The sequence below is a fragment of the Rhinolophus sinicus genome, linkage group LG01 (genome assembly GCF_036562045.2).
Source record: "Rhinolophus sinicus isolate RSC01 linkage group LG01, ASM3656204v1, whole genome shotgun sequence".
NCBI classification, from domain to species: domain Eukaryota; kingdom Metazoa; phylum Chordata; class Mammalia; order Chiroptera; family Rhinolophidae; genus Rhinolophus; species Rhinolophus sinicus.
The window spans coordinates 175710958-175738838 of NC_133751.1; the positions used below are offsets into that span (position 1 = coordinate 175710958).

The following is a 27881-nucleotide window of genomic DNA, read 5'->3' on the forward strand; positions in this document are numbered from 1 at the left end:
TTAGTCTCTGCATCTCTCGAGATGAAACCTAGAATTGTAACTATAAAGTACTGAAATTGATCTCACAAGGCATCTATGAAAATCAGCCTCACACCAGATGGGACTTGATACCTTCTACCCCACAAAGTATATGAGGATCAAAAATGATGCACCTGAAAGCATTTTAAAACTCTAAAGTACTATACAAACATGTTCTACCATTACTGTTAATCATTTGAATGCAGTTTTACCACTTCCAGTTGTTATGCAGGGGAAACAGATTTTTTTCAGTTATTACAGAATTTCTACTAAGTTATAAACACAACATATATACTATAAAATTGTGACTGCATTTCTTTGGCCAAGATCCATTCATTTTGTATACAAGAAAATTCTTAGGACCCCAGAAGTGGGTTGGGCTGAAGGACTGGAATTTTTACACTGAAAACTGAAGGTACATTGTAGTACAGATGAAAGAAAACAGAGGGAAAGTACTGGACGTAATTTTGGCAGGTTTTGGAAAATTGGAAGACCTTTGAGTGGTTCTTTCATGCTTCAGCTCCCCACCTGCACACTCTAAACCCTCGTGTGTAAATGCACACTTGACCAGTATCAGCATCAACACAGTACTACAGGCCATTAGTAACGAAAGAACATTTATGTGATTTTGTTTTCTTTCTTTTTTTGCTACAGTATCTCCCATCTATGAAGGCTTCAATAGATCTTCCAGATGTAAGAAGCGGTTCTCTCCTCAGTCCTTGATTGTAGAACATAGAAAATTTTATTATCAATACTTTTTTAAACCTTGATTTCAACACCACCAGACTGTCAGCTTCTCAAGGGAAGATTTTGAATCTTGTAGCTCCATAATCAAACGCAGTGGTTGGCACAGAATGACCAGTAGTGTGCTTCTTCTCTCATCTCAGAGACGTTCTGCATACACATATGATGTATCGCGACTGTCTTTTATACTATAAGACAGCACAGTATAACCTCACTTTAGAATTCCTTAAAGAAAACAGGACCATACAGCCAAGTTATCTAGATTCACTGTACAGAACAAAATATTTATGGATATTTCTATTTGTAGAGTATATTAAAGTCTAAATTATTCACTGGAAATGGTATTTAATATTTTATATAGTTATTATGGGACTTTTTGTTTTACCAATGAAGAATAATATCAGTTATCATGGTGTTCTGATACACTAAATAAATCTTAGATAATTCCCAATTCTGAGAACTAGCAATTAGACAATTATACTGTTATTTGAGAAGAAGTTGTATGCCTTGTTAGGAATAATTAAAGAGATACATTTTAATCAAAATTTCTTTTACCTAATAATGTGGAATATGGTAACAAAGTGTCACAAACCAAAATGAGACCTAACAGGGTCTATGAATGTATTTTTGAAAGATATGCAACCTTTTATATCAGTTGCTTAGAACATGTCAGCTCTGAAACATCTTATATACCATCAAAAATGTTGATTTTTTAAAAAAGTATGTTATTTTTCCTGATAGTGAAAAAACTATAAACAAGTAAAAATAGTTTGCAAAATTAAATGTATACTTATATTCATGATCAGTAAGTACAAACTAACATTTCCAGTTAATTTTTTTCCCTTCCCTTTTGTTCTGGTCCAATTAGAGTACGTGGGTAAATCTTCCTTTCTCACTTCCAGATTAATGTAACTTGTTTCCCAGAACATTTCCCCAAACTGCAGTAGCTGCCTTTAGTGCAGGAATGCAACATGCGTGGTCTTCTTCTTGAGACGCTTGACAGTAAACCTAGCTTGATCAACAGGGGAGCAATCAGTTCTTACAAAACAATGTCCCAAAACTATGCATATAACCTCTGTAAAGTGTAAGATGGCCAACCTCTCACAACTGGAATCCCATGCTACTTACATCTCAAAGAAGTGTCCAGGCGATGCCTGTAAAACACAGGCTGGCAAACCAAATGTTAATCCAATGCTTTTATTATTCACAATTTAACTTCACTGTATTGAAAGTCTGATTAGTTATGGCCATAAGTCAGAAAATAAACAATGATATGGAAAACCCCAAAAACAATAAAATATGAAGGACACTCTCGGATAAAACTAAGCAGAAATAACATTAGTGATGTCATGCAGTTTCTGAGACACCATAGAAAAATTGTTTCTTAATATCGATAAGAAAAGTATGCATCAGTGAAAATGCAGGCTTAAAAATATAGTACTGAGAGTTTCCATTTGTGACGTCTTCACTGATGAGGGAAAATGGAATTCTTATCACTAAAGAGAGAGCTGATCCCTTGGGTGTTGCTGATGGCTCCCTAACTGAGCTTAGTGTTTAATGATGCCGTACAAATAAAAAGCAGTGGGGGAAATACGAAATATCTTTATTAAATGCCATCCTGTAAAGTATTTGATGGATGGAACAGAGTCTAATGCATTTTAAATAAATGCATATCATACTATCACATATAGTGAGTCTTAAAAAATTATTACTTAGATGCACAGTCCTTATAGTGGTAGACATGGCACTGTGAAGGAAGTTGGATTTAGAAGCTATTTTCTATTATACTTGTCAAGTGATGGAATTGCTGTTAGTCATATTGTAATGTCCCTTCAACTTTGGTACATTCAGTGCAAAATATTTTGGGGGACTTTTTTTTTGTACCTTTATAAAAATAAAAGGCCCTTTTGTTCCCTTGAGAGTGCTTAAAAAGATACATACTAGCATGATGCCCAAGTAAGCATGGAACATGAAAATGGAACAGGTGACACATACAGTAGGGTAGGTAGGTAAGTCTTATATACATCTTAAAGAACATAAATATAATGAACCTATAAAAAAATAAACAGAACTCACTGTGTATTTTTTCCTGATATTCTGTGATTAATTGCTAGTTATTTAAATTGTTTTCATGCATTATAAAGCATAAAATCGGTCATTAGTATTTCAATGTATAATAGTTTGTCTTCAGCCATAATTACACACATACATACCACTTTGCATATACATTGTCATCGACCACCTTATTGCAAATCTTTAGTTACCTCATATTGACTTGGTTTCATTTTCACTCGTGTTCCATGAAAGCTGAAAGCTATGGTGCACACCATGCAGGCACGCATAAGCAAGAAAATGAATATTCTGTTATAGCTTAGGGCTTCAATGAATACTTTCAGGAAATATATTTGTTTTTATTATGGTATTTAACTTGCACTAATTTGGAGATTGGGTCAAGTGCTGCCAGTTTGGCTTGAACCATGTTCAACGGTAAGTTTCAAGATTCTCCTAAGTCCCTGAAAGTTACCATGGAGCTTATCTCGTACAGGTTCATCTTTGTCTTGGAACATAACAAATGGAAAAAAGTTTGGCAGTCAAGAACTGTTGATTGAAAGACTGTTGGGTTATTCCCTGGGCATCAAGCTCACCCAAATCCTTCAAAGAGGACTCATCAGCACTATCCATTCCCTAATAGTGATAGAGCATGCGTTCCTGGAAGATAACAGCACTCAATTTTACTCGAATGAAAGCGTACTCTTGAAACTTCCAATGTTCAGCTATTCTTCTAGAGGCCAGCTTCGGAAATTGTCTGTCCATAGGGAGCCAGGAACTGTGCCTCCAAGTCACTCAAGTCCAAAGGTACTCGTCTCTTCAACTGCTGTCAAGAGTTTTTCATAAAGCATGGAGAAGGATGGGTACGGGGGGAGATCCAGGCGGTTAAAACAAGTGTGAGCTCTGCAAACAGAAGAAGCACACATAGTTTAGACTGCGTAGAGTGAAATGAGATTGTTTTGTGTGTACGTGTGTTTGTGGGTGTGAGCATTGCTTCTCTTTTATATTCAATTCGGTTTGTTGTCGATTTTCACACTCCTTTTGGAAAAAACTTTGAAAACATTTTGACTTAAAAATTCAGAATTGAATTTCTCTCAGGGAAACAGGATATTTAAAAAAATGTTTCCTTCATATTTTCACAATCATTTAAAATCCATATTATGTGCATATTATTTGTTTAGTTGTCTAAGAGCTACAAACACAAATTTGTATTTCTGTTTCTCTTGATGTTACTTTTTTTTTTAAAGATATGAATATAAGTTCTTGCAAAGTAATTCATTTTCAGAGTTGGCATTTGCCTGGATGTCTCTCAGAAAATCTACGGTTTTGTATTTTTTCATTTTGTTGGGCAGGGAAGAGCACTAAGTGTCTCCGGAGATTGGCCTCACGGCATAGTGTCTTGGGAAATTCCATGGCTGGATTTTCCTGTTGAAGTCAGTGCACCATTGTTACTTCTTTGAATCCTGTGCTAGAATCTGTTTTCTCGTAAATCACAATGCAAAATAATGGCCATGTAAATCACTACATTAAGTATTCTTTTTCAGAAATACCTCCCTGCATGCCAAGATAGGAAAAAAATATGCTTTCCTGTTATTTGCACCTGAATCACAATAAAAAAATAGATAGTCTTCAAATAGCACATCTTATCAGGAAGCAAATCTGCACTTTTGACAAGGAATAGGAAGCATTTTATTCTGAATGTACAACAGTTTATTTGTGGGAGCTAAACAACTTTGACTTAAAAATATACTCCTGAATTAATATGGAATTTTAGGAGCTATGATTATTAATGAGCTATTTTTTTTCACAAAGTCACACTTAAATTTTTGTTCTTATAAATCACTTTAACATTTATGAAATAAATGTAATTATATTACTAGACGTAGTGTAGTGTGGTGATACAATCAGAGGTTTGGAGTTGGTCAGACTTGGGTTTGAATTCTAGCTCTACCGACCAGTTGTATGATTTGGAGTGAGTTATTAAAACATTCTGAGACTCAATTTTCTCAACAGCAAAAACAGAATAGTATCATTTGTCTCAGAAGGATATGAAGATTAAATGAAGTGACAGAAACATGCTTAATACAATGCCTGGCTTACAGTGTTTGACCAATTAATAAGACATGTATTGTTAACTACATTTCATTACCATCAAAAAGATTTCCACTAATTGCCTTCATTAAATTGATAAAAGATAATCATGACTTATGGAAATTCCAAGATAACAAAGAGATAATAAAGCAGATGTGTAGCCATATGGCTTATTAGTACAGTAATGCGAAGGGGCTCTGTTTTATATATATATATATATATATATATATACATATATATATATATATATATATATATGTATATATATATATATATATATATATATATATAAAAGTTTTAGGACAGACCGTTCTGGTTCAGAGTTTACAACTCTTGTTAATACAAACTTTAGGACACACTGAGGGGAAATTATCTAATTAATCTTTGCAGTCAAACACTTTTTTTTTTTTTTGATATAATAAGCTATTTCAGAATTGTATTTAATTTTTATTATACCTTCTTTACACTGGAACCTCAACTTGGGCCTCAAGGAAAAGGTTTTACTTTTAAAAAAATTGAATTAGCATACTAAAAGACAGTCCAAAGATTTGTTTAAAGTCTATCTTGTGCGAAACACTGGAATAAAAATGTTAAATGCAGACTTTATCTCTGTTCTAGAAAGAGGGGAGGAAGAAGCAGAGAAGTAAAATATGTTTTGAATATAATTATATTCCATACTTGGTGTTATGCGTTAGACACATAACATTCATTATCCTATTAGACTAAAAAATGGTACTTCTTTTAAATAAAAATTTTAATTTTTTTTCCTTAGGTTACCAACAAGACAGCATCTTTCCCCAAGTCAGGTGGCTTGTAACTTTTCCTGTTTTAGGATCTACATGTTCATCTTCTTTTAATTTTTTTATTGTGATTAAATATACATTACACATAAAATGTATTATATTAACCATTTTTAAGTACACAGTTCTGTAGCATTAAGTCATTCGCATTGTTCTACCATCACGACCAACCATCTCTAGAACTTTTCATTTTTACAAACTGAAATTTTGTACCCAATGAGCACGAACTCCCGTCCTCTCCTGCCCCTGTGATCACCATTCCATTTTCAGGCTCTATGAATTTGACTATTCTATGTACCTCATGTATATGGAATCATACATACAATATTTCTCCTTTTGACTCTCTTATTTCACTTAGCACAATGTTTTCCAGGTCTATGGTGTATCATGGGTCAGGATTTCCTTTCTGTTTAAGGCTGAATGATATTCCATTGTATGTATATACCACATTTTGTTATTCATCCATTGACGGACATTTGAGTTGCTTCCATCTTTTGGCTATTGTAAAAAATGCTATTATGGACTCTAGTGTACAAATATCTGTTTGAGTCCATGCTTTCAATTCTTTTGTGTGTATACCCAGAAGTGGAATTGCTAGATCATATGACAATTCTATTTTTAATTTTTTAAGGAGCTGCCATACTGTTTTCCACAGTAGCTGTACCATTTTACATTTCCACCAGCAGTGCACAAGGGTTCCAATTTTTCTACATCCTCACTTATTTTTTGTTTTATTTTATAATATCCATCCTAAGGAGTGTGACATCCATTTATTATTTAAAGCTTTAGAACTTATTGATTTATATGAATATTACAAAGTAAAGAGATTAACTCTTATATTATCTCCTGCTAATCTCTTCTAGCCTGTTCACTTTTTTATTTAGTTATGCAGTTCATTTATAGAGCAATATTAATCTGGTTGTTATCCATTTCTGATACACTGTCTTTCTTTCTTCAGTGTGTTGCTACAAGAAACATTTTGAAAAGGTGATCTCTCTTTTTTATGCCTATTATCTATTTTTTTTCTTTCTGGTAGTGCTGGTAGATCAAACAGTATGATAGGTCAACTTCTTGAAGAACTCTTCTTCAAACAGGAACTAATTTACATAGTTGTAATCTTGAGTAGATATGTGTGAATTCATTTTTATGAACTGAGTTATATTGGGTGAGCTAGGAAATAAAAGTAATTCAAGATAATCCTTTCTCTAGGTAAGCAATAATTCCTGATTAATGTTTTATTTTCTTAGGACAGAACACAACTGTAGGTGAATGTCTATCACACTCTAGTTAAGCCTGTCTCTTCCCTCTTGAAAACCAAATACTTTCCCTTAAGGTTAATTTTAACTAATTAAGAATTAACACAATGATCCTATACATGGGGATGAGAATTCATAAATTGTAATGTTTTAAGTCCCCAATTAACTTCTTGCACATACTTAAACTGAATGCTGAATATTAATTCACTGTGGTCTTGTGGTAGGCAGAGTTCTAAGATGATCTGATCTACCATGACCGATGCCTTTGTATAATCCCCATCTCTTGAGTGTGAGCAAGACCTGTAACTCACTTGTAATCCATGGAATATGGCAAAGGTGAAGATATGTTGCAGATGTTATTCAAGTCCATAATCGGTTAATTTTAAGTCAATCAAAAGGGTGATTATCCTGAGTGGGCCTGACTTAATTAGGTGAGACCTTTAAAAGAACATGTAGAGATCAGAGACTCCCACTATTCTTGGATTTGAAGAAGTAAGCTGCTATGAATTCTGTAGCTACAAGGAACGGATTCTGCCAATAACCTAAGGGAACTTGGAAGCGGGTCCTTCCCAAGTTGAACCTCCAGATGGGAATGTAGTCCGGCTGACACCTTGATTTTCATCTTGTGAGACGTTGAGATGAAGACCCAGCTAAGCCATGCCTGTACTGCAGATCCACAGAAACAGTGATATAACAATTATGTGTCGCTTTAAACTGCTACGTTTGTGGAAATTTATTATGCAGCAATAGAAAATTACTACAGGTCTCAAAGTAGTTAAACAGTCCAAGAAAAGATGGCAAATGTGATAACTGTGATACAACAGAATCATCCCTATCAAGGGCAGGTAGTGGGGCAAAGCTGGGCATAAACAGCTGTCCTTTCATTCTCCCAGGGTTCTCAGCACAGAAATAAGAATTCTGCATATCTTTTTGCAGTTTCTATAGCATCTTTGCAGACACTATAGTATCTTGTCTAGTACATCCATAAGCCTGGGTACTTTTTTCTCTAAAGATTCAGTTCTCAACACAAAGGGAAGGACTGGACAACCTTTTCTGATACTCCTCGTTCGTGACTTAATCACCATTACTGATACATAATTCAAGGCTATCACTGCTTCCTGATTTACATCTGGTTGCATAATATATGGTTACCATATCAGAACTTTCCTTCTGAATAAACTGAACAACTCCTCTGAAAAAATGCTTCATGAAGATGAAGAAAGTATGTATTGTGAAGGGGGAAACTGTGCAGAAAGATTAAATGGTGTTCCCAAGGTCAGAGCTGAGTCAATGGCCAAATCAAGAATACTGGTAGGACCTCAACCTTGGGTTCCTAGGGGAAGTCCAACAGTAAAGTGTAAGCAGGGAGACTAACGCTCATCGGCTCTGTTCTTTCACTTTTGGAAGCCTGAATGGTAATTTCATCCCACCCCTGACTGTGAACTGCTAGTCCTCTACATTCTTCTAGATTATATACATTTCGAGGACAGGGATTAGCAAAATAAAACTTCAAATGTTTTTTTAAATGAATGATTCAATCACAATACGCAGTAACTCTGGGGAAAAATTGGTCTTAATTGGGTCAGTCCAGAAAGTTCTGGGAGATGCCAGGGGATTTTTAGGTGCTTAGTTCTATCTCAGGCTCACCAGAAAGCAAAGATACTCAGAGAGATACATTAGAGTGCATCAGAGTCACCCAAGAAGCAAGTTTACAATGGGGAGTTTCGGCTGCAACGCCTGAGATTCTAATTTAGAAAGTTTTGGGTGGGCCTAAAAATCTGCATTTTCACAATCCCTCCAAGTCAGTCTGATGCAGGTGGTCTCCACTATTGGAGAGACATGAAATGGATTAGAAATAAGATATCTACATTGGCTAGCCACACCAGCATTTTCTGTGCTTGCAAAAATTTCAAAACTCCTTATAAACAAGACAGCATTGCTAATAAGGAAATTGAGGAATCGTGTGGTTAAATAAATTGCCCAATATTTACCATCAACTTGCTGCATGAGCCAAGAACAGAAAAAAAAAAAAAAAAAAGCAAAACAACACACAATCCTCTGAGGCTTTTCACACCCCCTCCCCCACCCCATTCCATGTCCTAAGAAAACTCCAGCAGAAAATAACAGGAGGGCCCTTGGACCGTGTTGATATTGGCAGCAAAAGCACATCCAGTTATTCAGTCTCCATAAAGGAACATTTTTCAAATCTTTCAAAGCCAGCCACACTGAGGCTATAATGAGTTTACCTCATTTGGATCTATGCAGCCAGAACCACTCGAGGAGGGCAGGTCTGAACCCGTCTTTGGGAAATCATGCTGGCATCGTTAGAAAGAAGATTTAAAAGCCCTCTAGACATCTGGTCTGACTTAATAGATCTCTTGGTGCTTTCTGGATTCTTCAAATGTTAACCAGGAAGTCACGTGCTTACCCTCTCTTCTTTCCTATAGACAGACAAGTGAAGTACCCAAATCCAGTGAGCTGAAGTATCACAATTACATTTAAATTTTCATAGATCAACTGATTAATGTATTTCTCTGTGTGTGTACTTTTTTATTAATTTATTCCCCGTTTTCCCAGAAGTGATTTTTGGTAGCTTATAAGGACTCAAGACAAAGAAGAAATTACAATCAGCATTTTAAGTTGAGAGAGAGAAAAAAAGAGAAAAACATGGACCTTGTTTTATCTAGTAGATAGATGTAGTCCTAGAAATAAAATGTATTTGAATCTAATAAATCCTTTTCATTTGCATTATAATTTAGAAAGTGCTTTGTCAATACTCTATTTTTCTTTCAAATTGGCAGTGGTGTCTAATCCTTCTGATTTCAGTTTCCTTACTCCTAGTTCCACTTCTTCATCAAGTAACTAAAAGCTCCCCACCTCTTCATCAAATAATTGGAAAATGCCTAAAGGATCTTGGAACATACCACTTTATAATGTCAAGATTTATTTGGAAATATGAGTCGTCCTGACCCAATTTATCTGTCAAGTCCAAGTTTTACCTATTTTACCCACAGGCTTCCCCCTAAGGCAATCAGGTGTGTCTGCAGTTCTAGCTATTGGGGGATGCTGGCAGAAGGAGCAGAGTGGCCTGCAGTTGGGCTGTGGAATAGGCAAAGGGGGGTCTTCCTTTGGGATCTCCAGGGCCTCCAAATTCAGGGCCCCATGAGTGTTCAGGCAGCACCCAAGCCCTTTCACCTGTAAAACCTCTTTTATTATTTTTCCCCTTGAAGATTCTATATTCTGAAAGCTTGTCATTCCTACTCAAAATGCCCTGAAGAACAAAAATCAATTTTTCAATTTGCATTACATTTCATTTATTCCTTCATTCAGTGAACAAATACTGAGCTCATACTGCATATCAGGCATTGAGCTGTCCCTTGGTAGATGAGAATGAATAGTCTGGTTTCTGCCTACAAGGAGTTTACACTCAGGCTGCAAAATATACAAATGGGGCCCCCTAAATGTCATGCAGTCTGTGCTCTGTACTAGGGGATCTGGGTGCCATGAGCAGGCACAGAACCTTTGGCTCTGCTCACCAAACTAGGAACCCTACCTGACTCAGGGCTGCATTTCTCCAGAAGACTACTAGATACCTCTGTTTAATTAACCCAAAAGACTCATATAGGCTATTAGTGATCCAGCACACAATTATATGCGTAATACAATGAGTTACAAGTCTGCTCTGTAGAGTCAGGAAAGGTTTTATAGAGGATACTATTTACGCCAAGCCTTGAAGGATTTGTAGGTGTGTAGGGTTTTCCTGGATCAACAACAAGGAGAAGAATGCTCCCAGCAAACTGCCCAGAAGTGTGAGGAAGCATTGCATCATCCAGAGACCTGAGCAGTACAAAAGTCCGAGTGACAGGAGTTAAGGGTGGATCTGAAGCCAGATGGGGAGGCAAGGCCACATCAGGAAGTGAGGTGTGTTCATGCAAAGACCTTTTTCATTTATTCCATGGATGAAAGGGAGCTGGAGACTGGGTAGGGACAGTGATATGGCAGAGGTGCCTTTAATCAAGATGGAAGTATAGGAAATGGGTAGAGGGTAGATGATGAATTCAGAGCTTGTAATCAGCATGAGAAATCCAAAGTTACCAATGACTCAGAGTGATAAAATTCAGTCAAAGTAAGCCAGTGTTTGTTTTGTTAGCCTAAGTATATTTATTAATACAAAGAAAGGTATAACTTCTGTTACGATTTTTTTTTTAATTCATTTCTCTCCTATCCCCACTAATACATTCTTAGACCATGAGATTGAGAACAGGAATTCCTGCTAAGACTAGTTCACAAATATTTGTGCAACCCACAGTGGCACAGCACAACCCCTGGCCCTCACCAGGTGTTCAATAAATGTGAATCAATGGTAAGGAATTCTGTGGCTCTTATTACCCCCACTACTCATTCATCATACATCATTTGGTGGCAGTGATGTCGGTTATCTTTTCATCTATTACTTCCCTCTGTGTTTTAAGGTCCAGACATCAATTTATATCTCCTACATGGTTTTTGCACATAGTAAATGCATGATGAGTATCTAAAGGCTTGTTAGAGGAATATGATTTACTATCTAATTAATATCTTATTCTAAAGTCTCATTAGGTCACCTTGGATATAACGCACCTGGATCTATAAATACAGTGTAAAATGTTCCCGCACTGGGAATTCCTGCATCCAGGGATAACTAGCAGAAGAAACTATTCACTATAAATAGGTAACTTCCTCACCTGTGGATGGTCCTGGGCAAAGATGAAAAGTACATGCTTTTTAAATATAAGTATTTAAACCCAATAGAAAAAAACCCAGTAAGAAACAGTCCCCAAAAGAGAACTCTTGGAAGTCCAAACAAAATAGAAATATCCTGGGTGGATAGAGCACATTTTTTTTCACACCTAAAGATTATAAAATACCATGCCAGCTCTGAAGGTTAGGTATTAGGAACAATAGTAATAATGGCTAAATTTACTGACTGATGTGTTATACATTATTTTAAGAACTTTTCATGTATTATCTCATTTAATCTTCAAAATAACTTGGCAATGTGATTGCTGGGATATATCCCAATTCACATGAGGATATAGAAATTCAAAAGTAACTTTGGCATACCTTGTCTGGAGTGGTCCAGTCATACCTCTAGCTTAAGAATTCACTGAAACAATATTCACTGAGTTCCAACTGTGTGCTAGGACTCAGCAGTGGGGGCAAAGCCACATTCAATTCACACAAGGTTTTTGTCCTCACCAGTGTTGTATCTCAGAAGGGGAGCTAGAGCATCAGCAAGGAAACCAATAACTAAGCATGATGACTGAATTGGGGTAAGTCCTATGAAGGAGATAATGTACGACAGAGTGACAGGTACACTGGAGGCAGGAGCCTGGAGGACGTCTCTGAGGAGATCATGCCTAAGCTGATTTGTTGGGGATGAGAAAGAGCCAGGCAGGTGAGGAACTCACAGGAAAGAACCTAGGAAGCAAATGACAGAGTCTAGAGGCAGAACTCAGTTTGTCATATTTGATGAATAGCAAGAAGGAGGCTGGTGGCTGTAGCAGGTGAGGGGAGAGAATATGTGTTGAGGTTGGATTGGTAGGCCTGACAGGCTATTTACCTGGTAGTCTTTGGCAAGAAGTCTGGATTTCATGCTAAGCCACTAGCAAGTGTAAGCACGGGAGGGAGTGATCTTGAGACTTTAGATCACTCTGGTTACTGAGCGCAGAATGAAGTACAGGATGTACAAAGAGAAGCAAGAGTTTAGCCCGCAGGCTGCTACAGTGGTTCAGGTGAGAGGTGCTGGTGTAGTGGGCTAGGATGCTGCAAAGACATGAACCCAAACTAGTTTTTGCTCTTGTGATCAAGAAAAGAGGGATAACCATTCCTTAAGAGCTAAAATGTTTGTCATTCACAAGTACACACTTTAAAGTAGACCTGTGAAACAGCTTTCTAAGACCATTAGTCATTTTGACTCACACTATCCTATTCTCTTTGCCTGCAGTAATTAAAATGTCTTTCATTCAATTAAATAATCACAAATTATTTTAGTAGCTCTATTTTTACATTAATGACCGAGGAGTCCCTTTTCAGACACAATGTTTTTATGATCACGTTACCCGCTTCCCAAAGTAAAGACCAATCCAAAAGGTATAGCACATTTAAGGATTTTTAATAAGGTAATATTACTACCGTGTTTCCTCTGGAAGTAAGACCGGGTCTATTAGGGTTTGCTCTAAAAGATGCATGAGGGCTTATGTTCAGGGGACGTCATCCTGAAAAATATGCTAGGGCTTATTTTCCAGTTAGGTCTTATGTTTTGGGAAACATGGTAGTCATCACTGGTATATTTTTATTAGCACATGCTAATTCAATGGTAGAATAAAGTAAAAACTTAAAAATTTATTGTTAAATAGTGAGGGAATAGAGAGGGAAAAGGGGAATAGAGTTGAAGAGGGCTTATATCAGAGATTAAACTAGGGAGCAGACTATACATGAAAATCTTCAGCCAATGCCCTCTCAGACCACAAGGCATCTCAGCTGACCAGCAGGTGGTGAGGAATTGGGGAGACCAAGGAGGGATGCCTCAAGGTAAATACAGAAAAGAGGGAACACCAAGGGGTCCTTCCAGTGCCCATCTCCTGTTCTGGAACATTTTTGTTTGTTTGTTTTTTAATTGAAAAGAGTGACACTACATTACAGGACTCCCTCAGGTATTTTCCTATTCCCTAGCTGGTAGTTCACTTTGACAGTAGACAATGCTCTCTGTACTAGAGGAGGAAAAACTGAATTATTGATGAGATTATAGAGCAATATTTAATGACGTGGAAAGATTCATGATTAGTGATACTTGGTGAACAAAAAGAGGTGACAAACAGTATATGCAGTATGACTGTATATTTGTTTTTAAGGGTGTGTGTGTGCACGTGTAGAAATGAGATAAAATACTACAAAAAGTTTAGAAGTTATCTGAGTATTGGACTTTAGATGTATATATTTTCAATTTCTTGGTATTTTTTGTGAAAAGCTTTATTTTCATAAAAATAAAAAGCAGAGTTTTAAAAATGAAAAAAGCTGTCAAAAGCTGTCTTTTATCTTTAAAAAATAATTGTATCTTTTAAGTTCTATTCCACTGGGAAAACTGTCTCCCTGAGACACCCATTTCATAATTAACTCTTGCTTCTTATTCCTTAATTTGGGTCAACATTTCATTCAAAATAATCTCCAGACACTGCTATTTTCAAAAATTAATGTTTTTCCCTTTTGGCAAAACCAACCCAATGTTAAAAACATCGTGATTGCAGCTCTCCAACTCCTCTGGCCCCTTATCCTACTTGGCAAGAACCTCACAGATGAACATATAAACTCTATATCATGCTGGGAGAAAGGATTTGCCCAGCATTTTCCAGGCTGGCATGTTCGCAGGCATGGAAATGTTTAGAATGTTTAAGAGCAATTGCCATGAAGTGAATTTACCGTCTCGTAAGTCCATCAGAACACCGGAGGATAGGAAATCTCAGGAACGCAAAATACAGAGCTAACTACCAACCACGAAGTAGAGGAAGTGCAGTCATGTGATCAGGCTATAAGCCTCCATGGAGACACCCGTCTGCCTCCATCGTTTATCATCTGGGTCTCTAGTTACTTTATTACCACAAGAGAGAGAAAAGAACCATGGCTTCTACTTGTACTGGCTTCAGAAACAACCATATGTACTTTACTACATGGCTTGGCCCACGTGGTAAGTGCTGCTACATTCACTGCTACCGCAAGTGAGACTAGGAAATCTGAGAAAAGAATGAGACACACATTTAGGTTCAAAGGCTCTCAACCATCATGTCTAGAAAGACTTAGGATGCCCTCCCATTGGCCAGGACTGTTTGTCCTTATCTTTGATAGCCACTTCTGACTTTCCATGGTACAGCCTCCGTGGCAGACTTCTTAGAGAAGACATTTCTTAAGTAAGAAGGACATCCATCCACTGTGTCTCTAGTGTGTACAATGTCACATTTTAAATAAACATTTTCTCACTAATAAGTACAAGAAATACATTTGGGTTGATCAGCTTGAGACAAACCAGCTCTTCAGTTCTGCAACTTAAATCTATCAGGAAATAGCAGGAAAAATGGCTTCAGTGTATCTGTCCTGATGGTAGATACACTGGACTCAGTCACGTAAGACAATCTCCTTAGACCACAGCCAATCTTACAGATCTTGTTTAACACTTAAGTAACACTTCACATTTCGTAAACGGTGATTACAATGTTATCAGTGAAGAAACAACTTCAGATAAAATGATATGGTCATGCATTGAAGTTCTTTTTATTTTTTTCTCCAATGTACTTTTTTTGGCGGAGCCCATTTTAATAGTTACAGCAGTATGGTGGCTTATAGGTGATTTGGGATAAAAGGTTAAAAAGAACAAAGAAAACCTACCATCCCTAAGGACTATCATACACATTCTCTGTCGTCACAAGGACTCTTTGAGCGTGGCATTGTTATTCCTACTCTTCAGCGATGGATCTAGGCTCGTGCTTAGGACCCTACAGCTAGGGTATCATGGGGCTCAGATCTGCACTCTTAACCAGGTTGTATGAGCTGATTAACGTGAAATCAGCTCATAGCCAAGTAGCTCTTCCTTCCTGTTAAGTTAGGACCTGAAAAGTTAGGGCTTTTTCAGACAAGGTATGAACATAGTCTGCTTTCCTGATATGCCTCACAACATCTTGATTTATTTTATTTTATAATTTGGGTAAAACTAGGAATCTAGAACCAACCTTAAGTCATAATAAAGAAAGGAAGAAACAATGCCTGTTGCCCAACTTTATGTATGCAACAATACTGAAAACAGTACCATTTCTAATGAGTCAGCATATGAACTTCCTGGAGCTCTCAGGAGGAAGTAAAAAAATGAATTCAGTCCAACCTCCAAGATTCTTCAATAACCTATTGGTGTTAATTCAATCAAACCTAACATACCACCCCATCCCTGGCCTTTTACAGACAAAGAAATTGAGGTCCAGAGATCAAGTGATATTCTAGATCCCAGCGTTAGCTGGTGGCAGATGCAGGACTAGAACCCAGGTCTTCTAACTCCCAAGCCTGTGCTCTTTCCAATATGCTACTGCCTGACATATATTACAGATGATGGTGACAGAAACCATCACGGCAGCCATTAACCATTAACTGGATGCTGACTCAGGGCCAGGGTCAGCAGCAAATGTTTTAGATGAATTATATCATTTAATTCTCAGAATTACCAACCTATAAGGTACATGAGGAAACAGAGGCTCAGAAAGATTAAGAAACTTCTCCAAGATCCCACTGTAGGTAAGAACAAAACTGGGATAGAGCCCAGTCTCTCTGAAGCTAAAGTTTCACATCTCTACCAAATTGCCTTTCTCTGCTCACCAGGTTTGGTGAAAACTTCAGGGATTAAACATAATCAACTGATCTATCTTCCTATTGTGACAATTTATTCCATCTACTTTACAAAAATCTTTACAGAAACAGATTTGAAGAAAAAGTGACACAATGATTCTGCCCTTTGCTGCCTCCTTGACGCTAATCCTCGAATTTCTCAGAACGGCGACAGATCCTACTCACACAGTGTCAATCTGCTTTTGAGACACAAATATTTGTTTATGGTGGAAAAGAACATGAGTCAGGCATAAATAAAATATAGTAGTTCTCCAAATAATGAAATTGTAGTCTCCCAAATTTGGAACATCAGGCATGCCATGTAATACTTAGCTGTTCATAGACCGAGATGCACTCAAGGTGACTGAGGAGGCTCGGCCCAGCCCTGAGCTTGCGCTCTTGACTGTTCTCTGTAGCTGCATTTTCATCACTCTTTTCTCATGAGTTGATGCTTACAACATAATTCTCAAGAACTGGTGTCTTGCAGTTGGCAAGAAGAAAGTCTCATTAACAGGTTTCTCAAAGTTGTTTGTACTTGAAACACAGGGTGACATCTTGGGGTACCTAATATCCCTTGGGAAGATCATTTAACTTCTCCAGATTGCAGTTTTATTATTAGTAAAACAAGAGGCAATCTTTGAGGTCCTTTTTACTTCAAATATTCGACATTATTGCTGATGACTGGAGAAAGGAGTTCTAAAACCAATTCTTATCCATTCCTCTTTTGTTCATTTACTCCCTCTTCTTTTGCTTCAGCTCCAGTTTTCTCCATTTGACCCCAAACACTTTTTTTTTTAACTAAAAAATACTACTTGTCCTTTAAGGTAGGAAGGTAAGACTTTTACATATATTAATAGCAGCTGTTAAGCAATTTTCTCCACTCTAAGGAAATTTTCAACTTGTTATGAATGAGAATACAATGCAGAGAGCATTCACACAGAATTAAGGCATGGACAATATAAGCTACAGAGTTATACAGCACACTCATGTGAGTTAGTATTCTTTAGAAACCACAATGGTAATCCCTTAGTGAAGGGAATCTAAAAAGTTATTGATATAAACTTAAAACTAGAGTTTCTGGAAACATCTAAATTTTAGAGTCACAATTGTAACAAGCCACAGTATGATGATCAACATTGCTTTACTACAGCTAACAAACGCTTTGGTTTTGCTGTGTTTTGTATTTTAAGATATGTATGTATGTATTTTAACTACGACTTTTTTTCATTTAGAAAGGTAATCAGAGATAAATTCATTCTAAAAGCTTTTTCCACTCTCAAACTGTTAACAGAAGTAGATGTGTGTGTGTGTGTGTGTGTGTGTGTGTGTTAAAGGTCTCCTCTAGAACAACACTGTAGTGACAATAAAGAAATGTTTTCTATTTTTACCTGGGAAGAGCGGTGATTTTCCCCCATTTCTCCACACAAAATCTTCGTGGGCCATTACTCCCTCGGAGAGAAGCAAATCCTTCATAGGGAATGCTGGATGTGCCTGTAACAAACTATCAAGCCAAGAAAGCAGAAGAAGGTAAGACCAAGAAACCAGCTGCCAAAAAAGGCACGGCATCATTCACATGCATTTGATTAATCTGCCCCCTCCTTTTTGTTCATGCTGCTCCTGGGGAAGGGCAGCATGCTGCTTGCTGGTGGAAAAGCTTGGAAGGCATGAAGTAACTGCACCATGAAAATTCTGACCAAGAACCCCAGAGAATACCAAGGAAGAACAGTGCATTATAAAAGGAAAGGGGGTGTGAAGGACTTTTAGAAGATAAAGCAACCTGTACAGTGGACCAGCTCAGAAGCTTAAACCAGATATATTTCCTATTATGGTGGGTGTTTCAATTAACCTAAGTCTACTTAGATTCAGTCCCTGATCAAACTCATCGTGAATTTAAAAAGAAAAAAAAAAGAAAAAAAAGAATTTCTGGGCCTGCAAATTTGAGGGCCAGATCTTTCATCCAAAGCCTCTAAGACTCAGTCTACTTGTAAGGCTTTGTCCAAGCATCCAGAAGGCTTCCTCATGTCTGATATTTCTTTAGTTGCAACCAACCAGCAATTGCCCTGTGTAAACTATACACACCACAAGAAAATGAGTTAGTTTTTCCAGTGTTCTTCAACTTTCATTGTTATCTCTAATTTGTTGAAACTTAGATGGAGGGAAAGAAAAGACTCTTTATCATGGAACTGGGTCACTCCTTAAGGGATTGACTGAAGATCATCTTTTTCTGTTGCTACAGATGCTGGCCTGCAGAGTACCCCGGGACCTCTTCCTGAAAGGGTCAAACTGCCCTACTGAGTTGTTCCTCAGATTCTTGGACTGGAGTAGGTACTGCCTCACAACTCTAATGAAATGCTTACACTTGGTTGGGGATGCTCTGCACAGTAATGGAGCAAAAGACCCATGCAAGCTGAAGAGTCTAGAAACAGTTATCTCGCATTTGCAGATAAACATGGGATGTATTTATTGAGTATACTTAGTAATTATTAAAAATATGTGATTCCAACAATTATATTAATACATTAAAAAGATTAACTAGTGCCATCTTACCTGTAACAATCTTAGTCGTTGTTCATTGTTGAATCTTTCCACAGCAGCCCAGAACCACCGAATTACAATATGATTGTCATGATATCCTATCAAACCAAACAAGAAAGTTCAAATTACTATGACTGTTCTATTTTAAGCCACCATGACACACTGACAAAAGACCCCCAGACATAAATCAGCACGTTGGATTCTTTAAAGGTTGTTTATAATTTAAAACTAAGAAATAACACAAAAAATAAGACTAAGGAATAACTCTGCAAATATGATTGTATGAGTGTCAAAAGTCAAACAAAAACAACAATAAATGAAACCAAGAGGTCTGTTTCAATTTAGGAATCACTACATAAAGCTAGTGGAAAGAACAAGAAAAAAATGAATTATTTTAACCATATGATTTCTGAAAAATATAATTTCTAGTTTTGGAAAGGCTTAACTCTTTTGGTCATTCATTTAAGAAAAAATTTATGAATACCACTATGCCAAGCTTGGAGGTACAGTGGCCAAGAAAACAGACCTTCACAGAGCTTCTGGTAAAGAAGAGACCCATTAATAAAGAAATCACACAAATAAATACATAATTGCAAACTATTTTAAAACTACATATAATGTTCATATTTTAAAATCAAATTACTTTTTATTAATAAAAAGGAAGAGCAATTTTATTACTTTAATTTCTTCAACTAATAAATCTCAAATAATCGTCAACCTAAATGTTACTTTTAGTCCACATTTCAGTAGAATTTGATAAAATGCAAAAGTATCATCCCATGGGTGAATTAAGGCAGTAGTTGTGGATTCTAAAACCTTCAATAAAGAAAAATTAAGTTCAGAGAAGAGGCTGACAAAGATTAAGGTACAATTAGTGATTCAAACCAATTAACTGACATATTAAACGTGCATAAAGCTACTCAAATTCTGAGCCAGCAGAGGTTAAGTCCAAAATAAAAGGTGGGTAAAAACTATTTTAATTCGAATGTTTCCTTACATGTTTCACTGGTTATAGGATTTCGGGAGAATACTGCCTTACTGTTTACCACTTGATCAGTGATGCTTAGAGACCTTTGGAAATGAAAAGGATCCAAGTGAAAGATAAATAAAACTAGATTGGACACGGTGATGCATAGGCTCCATGCCCTCCTCTTGGCAAAGACCAACTATTTGATGCCGAGCAAATAGCTTTCTCATCTATAAAATAAGTACTTGGCTCTTGGTGGCTCTAAAGTTTTCTGACCTTATGAACCAGTCCTTTTCTGCCTCTCGTTTTGTTGTTTGTGCCTTTTGGAGGAGGAGGAGCAAAAGTGTCCCATTGTAATCTCTATAAACAGCTGCCTTATGAACATACAGCACTGCACGTGGTAGCAGACCTGCCTCTTCATTCAGTGCCACCTAATTGGGTTAGCAAACAGGGCAACAAACACTGCCCTTTTCCTGCTCCCTCCCCCAGCACTCTCCTCGGAAGGATTTCATTTGATAAGATTTACAATAACCATAGAAATAGGTACTTGATTAGTCATATACTGTGAATAAAAGTTCATACTGTGCAAATACAAAAATGGCTGATTTGATTAACGGCATTGCTATTAGAATTGCCTAGGGGGGAAAAGTGAGCTAATACTATTTATGATAAGATGCCAGTTATATAGTGTGTTAGAGAAATTGTGTTCTAGTTAGTGAAAATATCTGCTTAACAAGTTATAATAACCAAGGCTATATATGGATATACGTTGGGCCAACTGGAAAAGACTTATTACAGCAATTGGACTTCAGAAATAGCAGCAATGGAAACTGCAACTTAATACAGCCTTTCAGAGAATATAGGCGAGACAGGCCAGACCACAGCAGCAGTGATGGATTGGAAGAGCCAAACAGAGGCAAAAACAAAAGCAATTTAGCAAATATGTTATATTTTCACTCCACACTTTTAAAGTTGTTAAATCTCTGTTTCAATTTACAGATAGCTGGAGAACTATTCAGCACTTAGTTTATTCTGCTAAGTGATGAATTCAGCGACTTAAACTGTATTTTTCACTCTCCAAGTTCAGAACTCTTGCTAAGCTCTTACCTTCTGAGTTAAAAAACCAAAACCAAAACCAAAAACAACTGTTATTTGTCTGAGGACTTTATAACACTGCAATAAATTTCAGAAAATGTATTCTTTCTTTGCTTAAAATTACTGGATAAAATTTTAACTCTTGGTTACTACCAGGTCCCTTTCAACGTGTATTGATTCAGCAATCAAATTTCAGTAGCTTCAATCTCAGTTACTAATTGAGATTTTGTGCTGATCTACAGAAATGCCACTTCTAAAAGCTTCCCATTTGGTGAAGTGTCATATAGTACAGTATTTAACTAATCTTACAGCAGTTTCCTTTTCAGCTGAACCTAATGTTATGAATTTAGAAGGGCTTGTTCAATAAACTTCTTGAATTTTGAGAACCATGTCTTATTGCATTCATGTGTTTTAACTGTGAATTCCAACTGGTAAGTAATTCAACGAAATGTAGGAAAACTGTTTGCTCATCAGGAAGCTCAGAGGCTGTGCCTCTTCAAGTTTTAGAATGAAGGTAGAATAGGTGGAGTGAGACTCGTGGTGCTTCACTACCAACACCATAAAATAATTAATTAGTGTTCCATGGTCACATTTCTTCACCAACAATTAAGTGTTATGACATGCTTAGATGCAGTGTAAACAGTTCTGCCTCCACTTGACAGATGAGGTAACGAGGAAAAGAAGGGAATGTACCTTGCCCACGGTCTGACAGGAGACTGCATCAGACCTACGATTAGAGTGCAAGTGTTTTGCCTGCCTTGGATTCAGACCAGCAAGCCAACCATTTGCCTGTCTTTCATTTCAAATTTAAAATCCAGCCACCTATACATCAAATCTCACCTCCTCTATATTCTGTGTTGTTTCTCCAATCACTCAGGTCTATTTCAGCTGTGCCTGCGATGACCAGCTCTAGCTCTCTTGCATCAAAAACAGATACCAGCCTGGCATCCACCACCTATGGAATAAAAAGAACACAGGGTATGGCTTAAGAACCCAGAGAAATCTCAGCTATAATAAAGCCTCATCAGAAAAGGAGGGCATAAGAAGTTTTGGGAATACTTTGGATATACTCTGTGTAGGTACTTTAAAAACTATAAAGCTCTCCACAAGTATAAGGTATTTTCAGTACAAGGTTGATGAGATTTTTCTCAACATAGTTTTTACTTTGTAATTGAGCACTGATTAATCCAGTTTCTTTTTTTCTTTTGAAAAAGATCCAGTGCTCCTACAAGAAGTCATACGGAATTCTTATATGTCTCATTCAGACTCGGATACAGTCACTTCCCATATCAAGCATGAGATATGATCACCCGTATCTAAGCATGACTAAGCCATATGACTTCAATGTTATAAGTGGTCATAAAATTGTCAATTTGAATTCAGGTCATTTTATTTCAGTGACGTCTTGTAACAGAGGGGAAACATAGGAAAAACACTGGAGGTTTTTTTGTGTTCTTGAAACATATAGGAAAAAAATGGAGGTTATAAATTGGAAGAGTACCAATAAATACAGAAGGAAAATGGAAATACAGCATGCAGAAAAAGTACAGTAAGAAGGACTGTGGTATCATTGATATCAGACTACAAAACCCCCTCCTGCTGACAGTCTTTACCTCATAGAAGCCGCGCACTAAGCTCTCCGTTTGTTGCACAACACCCCTCTCAATTCTCCATTTCACCATCCTCTCGATATACTCCTTCTTGTTCTTCTCTGTGACTGGGATATTGGCACCCCCTGGTTTTAATTCTCGTTCGGTAATCTGAGATTAAAAAACAAAAGGACCGACCATAAAGCAACGCTCTTGAGGTATAAGAACACTGCTACCAATCAGCTGAAATCAGCCGGCTACTGGTCCCTGCCCCGGCCCAGGGCGCATCCCACAAGCAGGTCGTGAGGCGTCAGCACGGAGCCCAGCACACACCGGTGTTGAGTAAAAACTAGTCATTGAGCTAATATCTGAAAGCCTCACTGATTAAAATATAAATATCGAAAGTGCTGAAGGTTAAGTTTTAAATCGTGACTAAACAGATAGCCTTTTAACTGAAAATCAATTGGCTCCAGATTCTGGCCCACTGCTATTTGAATGTTGAACAAAAACACATATCCACAAATTCCTTTAGGGTTCAGAATCAGCAACATATAGAAAGTCTATATTTAAGTAAAAATTTGCTTTAAGGAAACAGGATTACAATCCAGTGAATATTAAATTGAGAACTTCTTTTCCAAAACACGAAATTCAGAAAATCAGCTAAACGTTAATTTCTAAATAAGAACATTACCTGTGAACTAGTATGCAATTTCTGAAAGAAATCTTTTAACCAACGCTTCCACTAACCCTAAAAAGGCAAGATGTTTTCAAACCTGCATCAAAATATTATATATCCCCACAGTTTCAAAACAACCAATTTCAGTTCTGAAATATGAATGAGAGTTAAATATAAATGTCAACCAAATAATTTAATATTCAACTCTGGGATAGCACGGACTTTTAAAAACTGTATTTTATACAAGCCCATTCTGATATCTTCTGTGGATACTTTAGTTAGAAATAGAAAGATGCTAACAACACACAAATAGTTATCACCATCTGTAAATCAGAACATCTTAATCTGCAGCTGGCAGATTAATAATCTTTACAACCAAGATTATTTAAGTGCACCCTATACTGGGTTTAAACCACCCAACAAGTCACAAATAAATAAGCTGTGGATCTTAGCCACTGAATTAATTCTTCACCAACCAATAGCCTTCAATTACTCCACTTAGTCACCAGTTATTCACATACACAGACCTGCCCAAAAACTTCTTCATTCACAGTAAACGTGAGGTCCAGGATGTCATGGATGTCATTGTCTTTCATCCACTGCAGGCTCTGGTGGAACTCTTCATCAAGGTATTCTAGGTCACTCAGGTCACACAGACTAAGATGACAAACAGATAGAAATAAATATGTGGGCACAGCTATTAGCAAAAACCCAGAGTCATGAGGAAAAATAGCTAAGAGTAAAAAACAAGAACAGATCAACTAAAGAGTCAGTGATTTCTGAAATGTTCCTAATCAAACTCAATAATCAAACCAGTGAAATAATTCAGAAATTTGGTATAAAATTTTAAAATCCTGGGTATACATAAAGTGCCTTAGGAATCACTCAGTCTGTCCTTTTATTCAGAGACACAGAACTAGAGGTGCAAAGAGTGGCTGCCACTTGCACAGTCACCTACAATTAATTCCAGAGCAGGAACTAGAACTTGGGCTGACAACTTGGGTCCAGTATTTTTTTGGCTATGGTATACTACCTTAAAACATTGTTCTCATTAAAACTTCTTTGTATGTTTCTATACTTTATCCTTTTCCCCCCCCCCGAATACTAGATTCTGTGACCCACATTCACATACTTCCCTTTTTTCCATGATTCTGAAAACAGGAAGCCACAGAATCTCTCTACAATTATAATTTTCTATATTTATCTCCTTTTTTTTCTTGCTAAATGAGGATCTATGTAAAGTGGAGCTACTATTATACAGGTGTAAGATGGTAACAATTGATTTGCTTTAGTTGTTTTGAAATGTCCATCCATCAGCCTAATTTCAAAGGTCATTTTGTTTGGTTTAGTCTAGACGTTTATTAGGCATCAAGGATGTGCCAGACATCTTAACGGCTACTTGATAAACACTCACTGCCCTCAAGGAGGGTAATGTAATGGTCTAGTTGGGGAGATAGGCACACAAATAGATAAGTTAATGTAAGGTGAGAAGTGATAGCCTAGGGTGGGTAATACTTACAATTTGTGAACTATTTTTATAGGTATGTTAGACTCCAATTAGAAAATAAAGATAAAGTAGATATAGGAAGCTCTCATAGCAAACATGAAGCCCATTTACTTTGACTTGGCGCTTTAGGAAAAGCTTTTTGGAGTAGATAATACCTATGTTAAATTTCGCAGGATATTTAAAAGCTAGAGAGGTAAAGGGGAATGGATGAAAAGAAGGAGAAGGGGAAAAGAAAAGAAGAAAACAAAATGAACCAAGCACAAAGGCATGGAATTTGCAGACTACTTAAGCAAATTGGCAGGACCAGAGAGTTAACCACAAGACCAGAGAGTTAACCAGAGATTGAGGCTGGGAAGGTAGCTGGGAGCAGGCTTTGAATGTCATACAAAGGTGATTCGGAATGAATAAAAGGTTTTAAGACAGGGAATAACATGATCAGATGTAAGATATGATTTTAAATTGTTTCTCTGGACGTTGCAGTGTAGAGGATTACTTAAATAGGAGAGGGGGGTTATTATTAGAGGGTGATCAATTTGCAGACCACAACGGTAATCTGGACAAAATAAGATAAGGGTTTTAATTAAGGCCCAATTAGTAAGGATGGTGAGGAAAAGATGAATTTAAAAATTATTTAGGAGGCTAATGTGGAAATTAGTAAATGGTTTTATTGGGGGGTATAAAGGAGGATATCTAAAGTAGAGGTGGCAAATAAACTCACGTTGCAAGCCAACTCTGATGAATTGCCAGTCTTGGGGGCTTTAAGTTAAAAAAATTCCGGAGGCCACAACAAGTTCAGCAGGAAAAAATACTACAAATGATTTGTGAACTATATCATGGGAACGGGATGGGAGGTGGGAAAGAGTAGAACATATGTTGTGTGTTTGCCATCCCTGTTTGAGGGTGACTCCTGACATCTGACCAGAGTGATCTGAGAATACTGGGATCATGAACTGTGACTGAGCACAGGGGAGAAGGTACATTTTTAGGTCAGAGAAAATTGATGAGTTTCGTGTTAACCCTGTGGATTTTAACCCTGTTGCCTGTGAGATACGCAAGTGAAAATATTTAGTGGAATGATATTTAGTGGAATGGTGACCACTTGAGCCTAACAGTCAAGAGAGATCAAAACTGAGGGTGCAGATTTGAGAGTTAGTAGGAGATGAAACAGGTGAAGAGATTTCCCCATGACAACACATAGAGAAAGAAAATAAGGGGGGAGAGGGGCAAGAATGAAAACTTCAGGAACATGGAGGTTTAAGGGAAAATCAGAGGAGAAGCCCACAAAGGAAACATAAAAATCAAAGGAGAATAGGGAGAAGACAGTGTCATGGATACTATAGAGGAAAGACTGAAGATAAATGGGTGGGGGTTGGGGTGGTCAACAGTATCAAAAGCAGCAGAATGGTCCATTAAACATAAGAACTAAAAAATATTCTTTAAAAGCTTCCATAGGTTGGTGGTAGAAAAGATGTCAGACTAAAGTGTGTTGAGGGTGTATCAACAGTTGGTATATAGACTACTCTTTCAGGAAAGTTAAATGAGGAGATAAGAGATAAGACAATGAAATGGGAAGATGCAAAATGGGCCAGGGGGAACCAGAGACACAGATGCCCAGTGCCCAGGTGCCTGGGACTTCATCTGTCCAGATACCAAAAGGAGGATGGCAAAAGTTTTCTTACTGTCCTTCTTAAGAGCCCATTAGAAATACTTTGGTTTTATTTGAGATCTAGGCTGTCATTTTCCAGAAAGCAGGTACACGGCCTCACTTAGGGATAGAGCTGCACAGAACCAAGACATCATTCGATGCTTTTTCATTGCAAGTTTGAGCTACTACCCCCACAGACAGTTGCCTTCTCCTGTTCAGCCTTGTAAATTACTACTGATTACAGGACAGAAACTGTTTGCTCTACATTTTACAATAATTGCAATCCTTCATTGTGACAACAACGAATAAAAGTTCTGTGAATGCTAAATTTTCATCTGCCATCATAAATTACTACCTTGTATGTAGGGAGTTCTCAAGAAAAACACAGGACTGCCCACCTCAAACAAACAGATAGACAAACAAAATAAGACAAAAGGAGAATGAAGATATGAACCAAGAGTAAGCAGTTAAAAAAGTCTGCATGAAGCAAAATATAAAGTGCATCTCATAAAGGATAGGGCGCTGTGTGAGTCACCAAGGCTAACCCACAACTATTCTATTAATAATCGGCATTAATACCACAGGAATTCCAGTGCTGTAGTTCAAGTACAATTGTTTTCAAGAGACATGTGTTGCAACAAATAAGAATAAATTATTTGGAGTAGAGTGAAACTAAGACTTTGGAGGCGAGATAGGATGACAGGATTAGAAACAGGAAAAACACAGCAACTGAATTTGAAACTATTCATTTCAGAAATCTAAACCACTATTAACTTTAATAACAACAGAGTTGAGGTAGTGAGCAGATAAATGACATTGACATTTCAATAAGGGAAATATTGCATTCTTACATGCTAATTATACAAGCAATAAAAATACTCTTACATTCTGAGAAGAGCCTTATAAAAGGGCCGTGTAAAGAAGGCATCCAACAAATACTGGTGTATTAGTGCAAGACCAAGGATCCTACCGCTGAACCGGAACCTGTGAAGGAAAAGCATGAGATTGCTTACACATCATGGAGCAGTTTCTAGAATGCCTCCCAGCTCTAACCATCCAAGTTTGTCCAAGATTAATTGCCTTCTAGATCCATGAGAGTCTGTGTGCACTGTAGGCTATGTCTTCATTAGGCCAATTTTTATAACTACCTGTTGAAGACATCTCTTTCACTCTGATATTTACAGAGATACTGTTCCACCTTCACTCTGTGCCAATAGTGTCCACTATGTAGCACCCACATGGCCATCGTGAATTCCCTGTGAGCATGTCAGTGAAATTTCCCCAAACCACTCCTAAAGGACATTGACAGAATGAGACCCGTGGTGGTGGGGAAATAATTCTTCTAGTTTTCTTGCATAAATAGTAGCAGGATTTCTCTAATACAAACCCAGTAGCAATTCCCTTTTGAGGAAAAGCCCAATCTCAGAGTGAGAAAGTTCCTATCCCTAGTCTCTCTCAAACCCCACTGCTGTTGATAATTGTCACCATCCAAGAATTATGCATGTGG

The 27881-nt window shown here is 37.3% G+C and overlaps 1 protein-coding gene across 7 annotated transcripts in view; it reads right to left on the bottom strand.

Annotated features, from left to right (window-relative positions):
- Window positions 1-1943: 1943 nt before the first annotated feature.
- The window catches only part of HECW2 (HECT, C2 and WW domain containing E3 ubiquitin protein ligase 2), a 335844-nt gene continuing 309906 nt past the window's right edge, over window positions 1944-27881 (bottom strand). For all 7 annotated transcript variants that reach the window (XM_019741310.2, XM_019741308.2, XM_074339576.1 and 4 more), the window contains 7 exons: window positions 27260-27358; window positions 23750-23879; window positions 22571-22717; window positions 21798-21912; window positions 18908-18993; window positions 17749-17861; window positions 1944-3714 (listed from right to left, as the gene is read on the bottom strand). In XM_019741310.2, coding sequence (XP_019596869.2) covers window positions 3603-3714; window positions 17749-17861; window positions 18908-18993; window positions 21798-21912; window positions 22571-22717; window positions 23750-23879; window positions 27260-27358 — 802 coding nt within the window. In that variant the 3' untranslated portion in view covers window positions 1944-3602. The remainder of the gene's footprint in view (window positions 3715-17748; window positions 17862-18907; window positions 18994-21797; window positions 21913-22570; window positions 22718-23749; window positions 23880-27259; window positions 27359-27881) is intronic.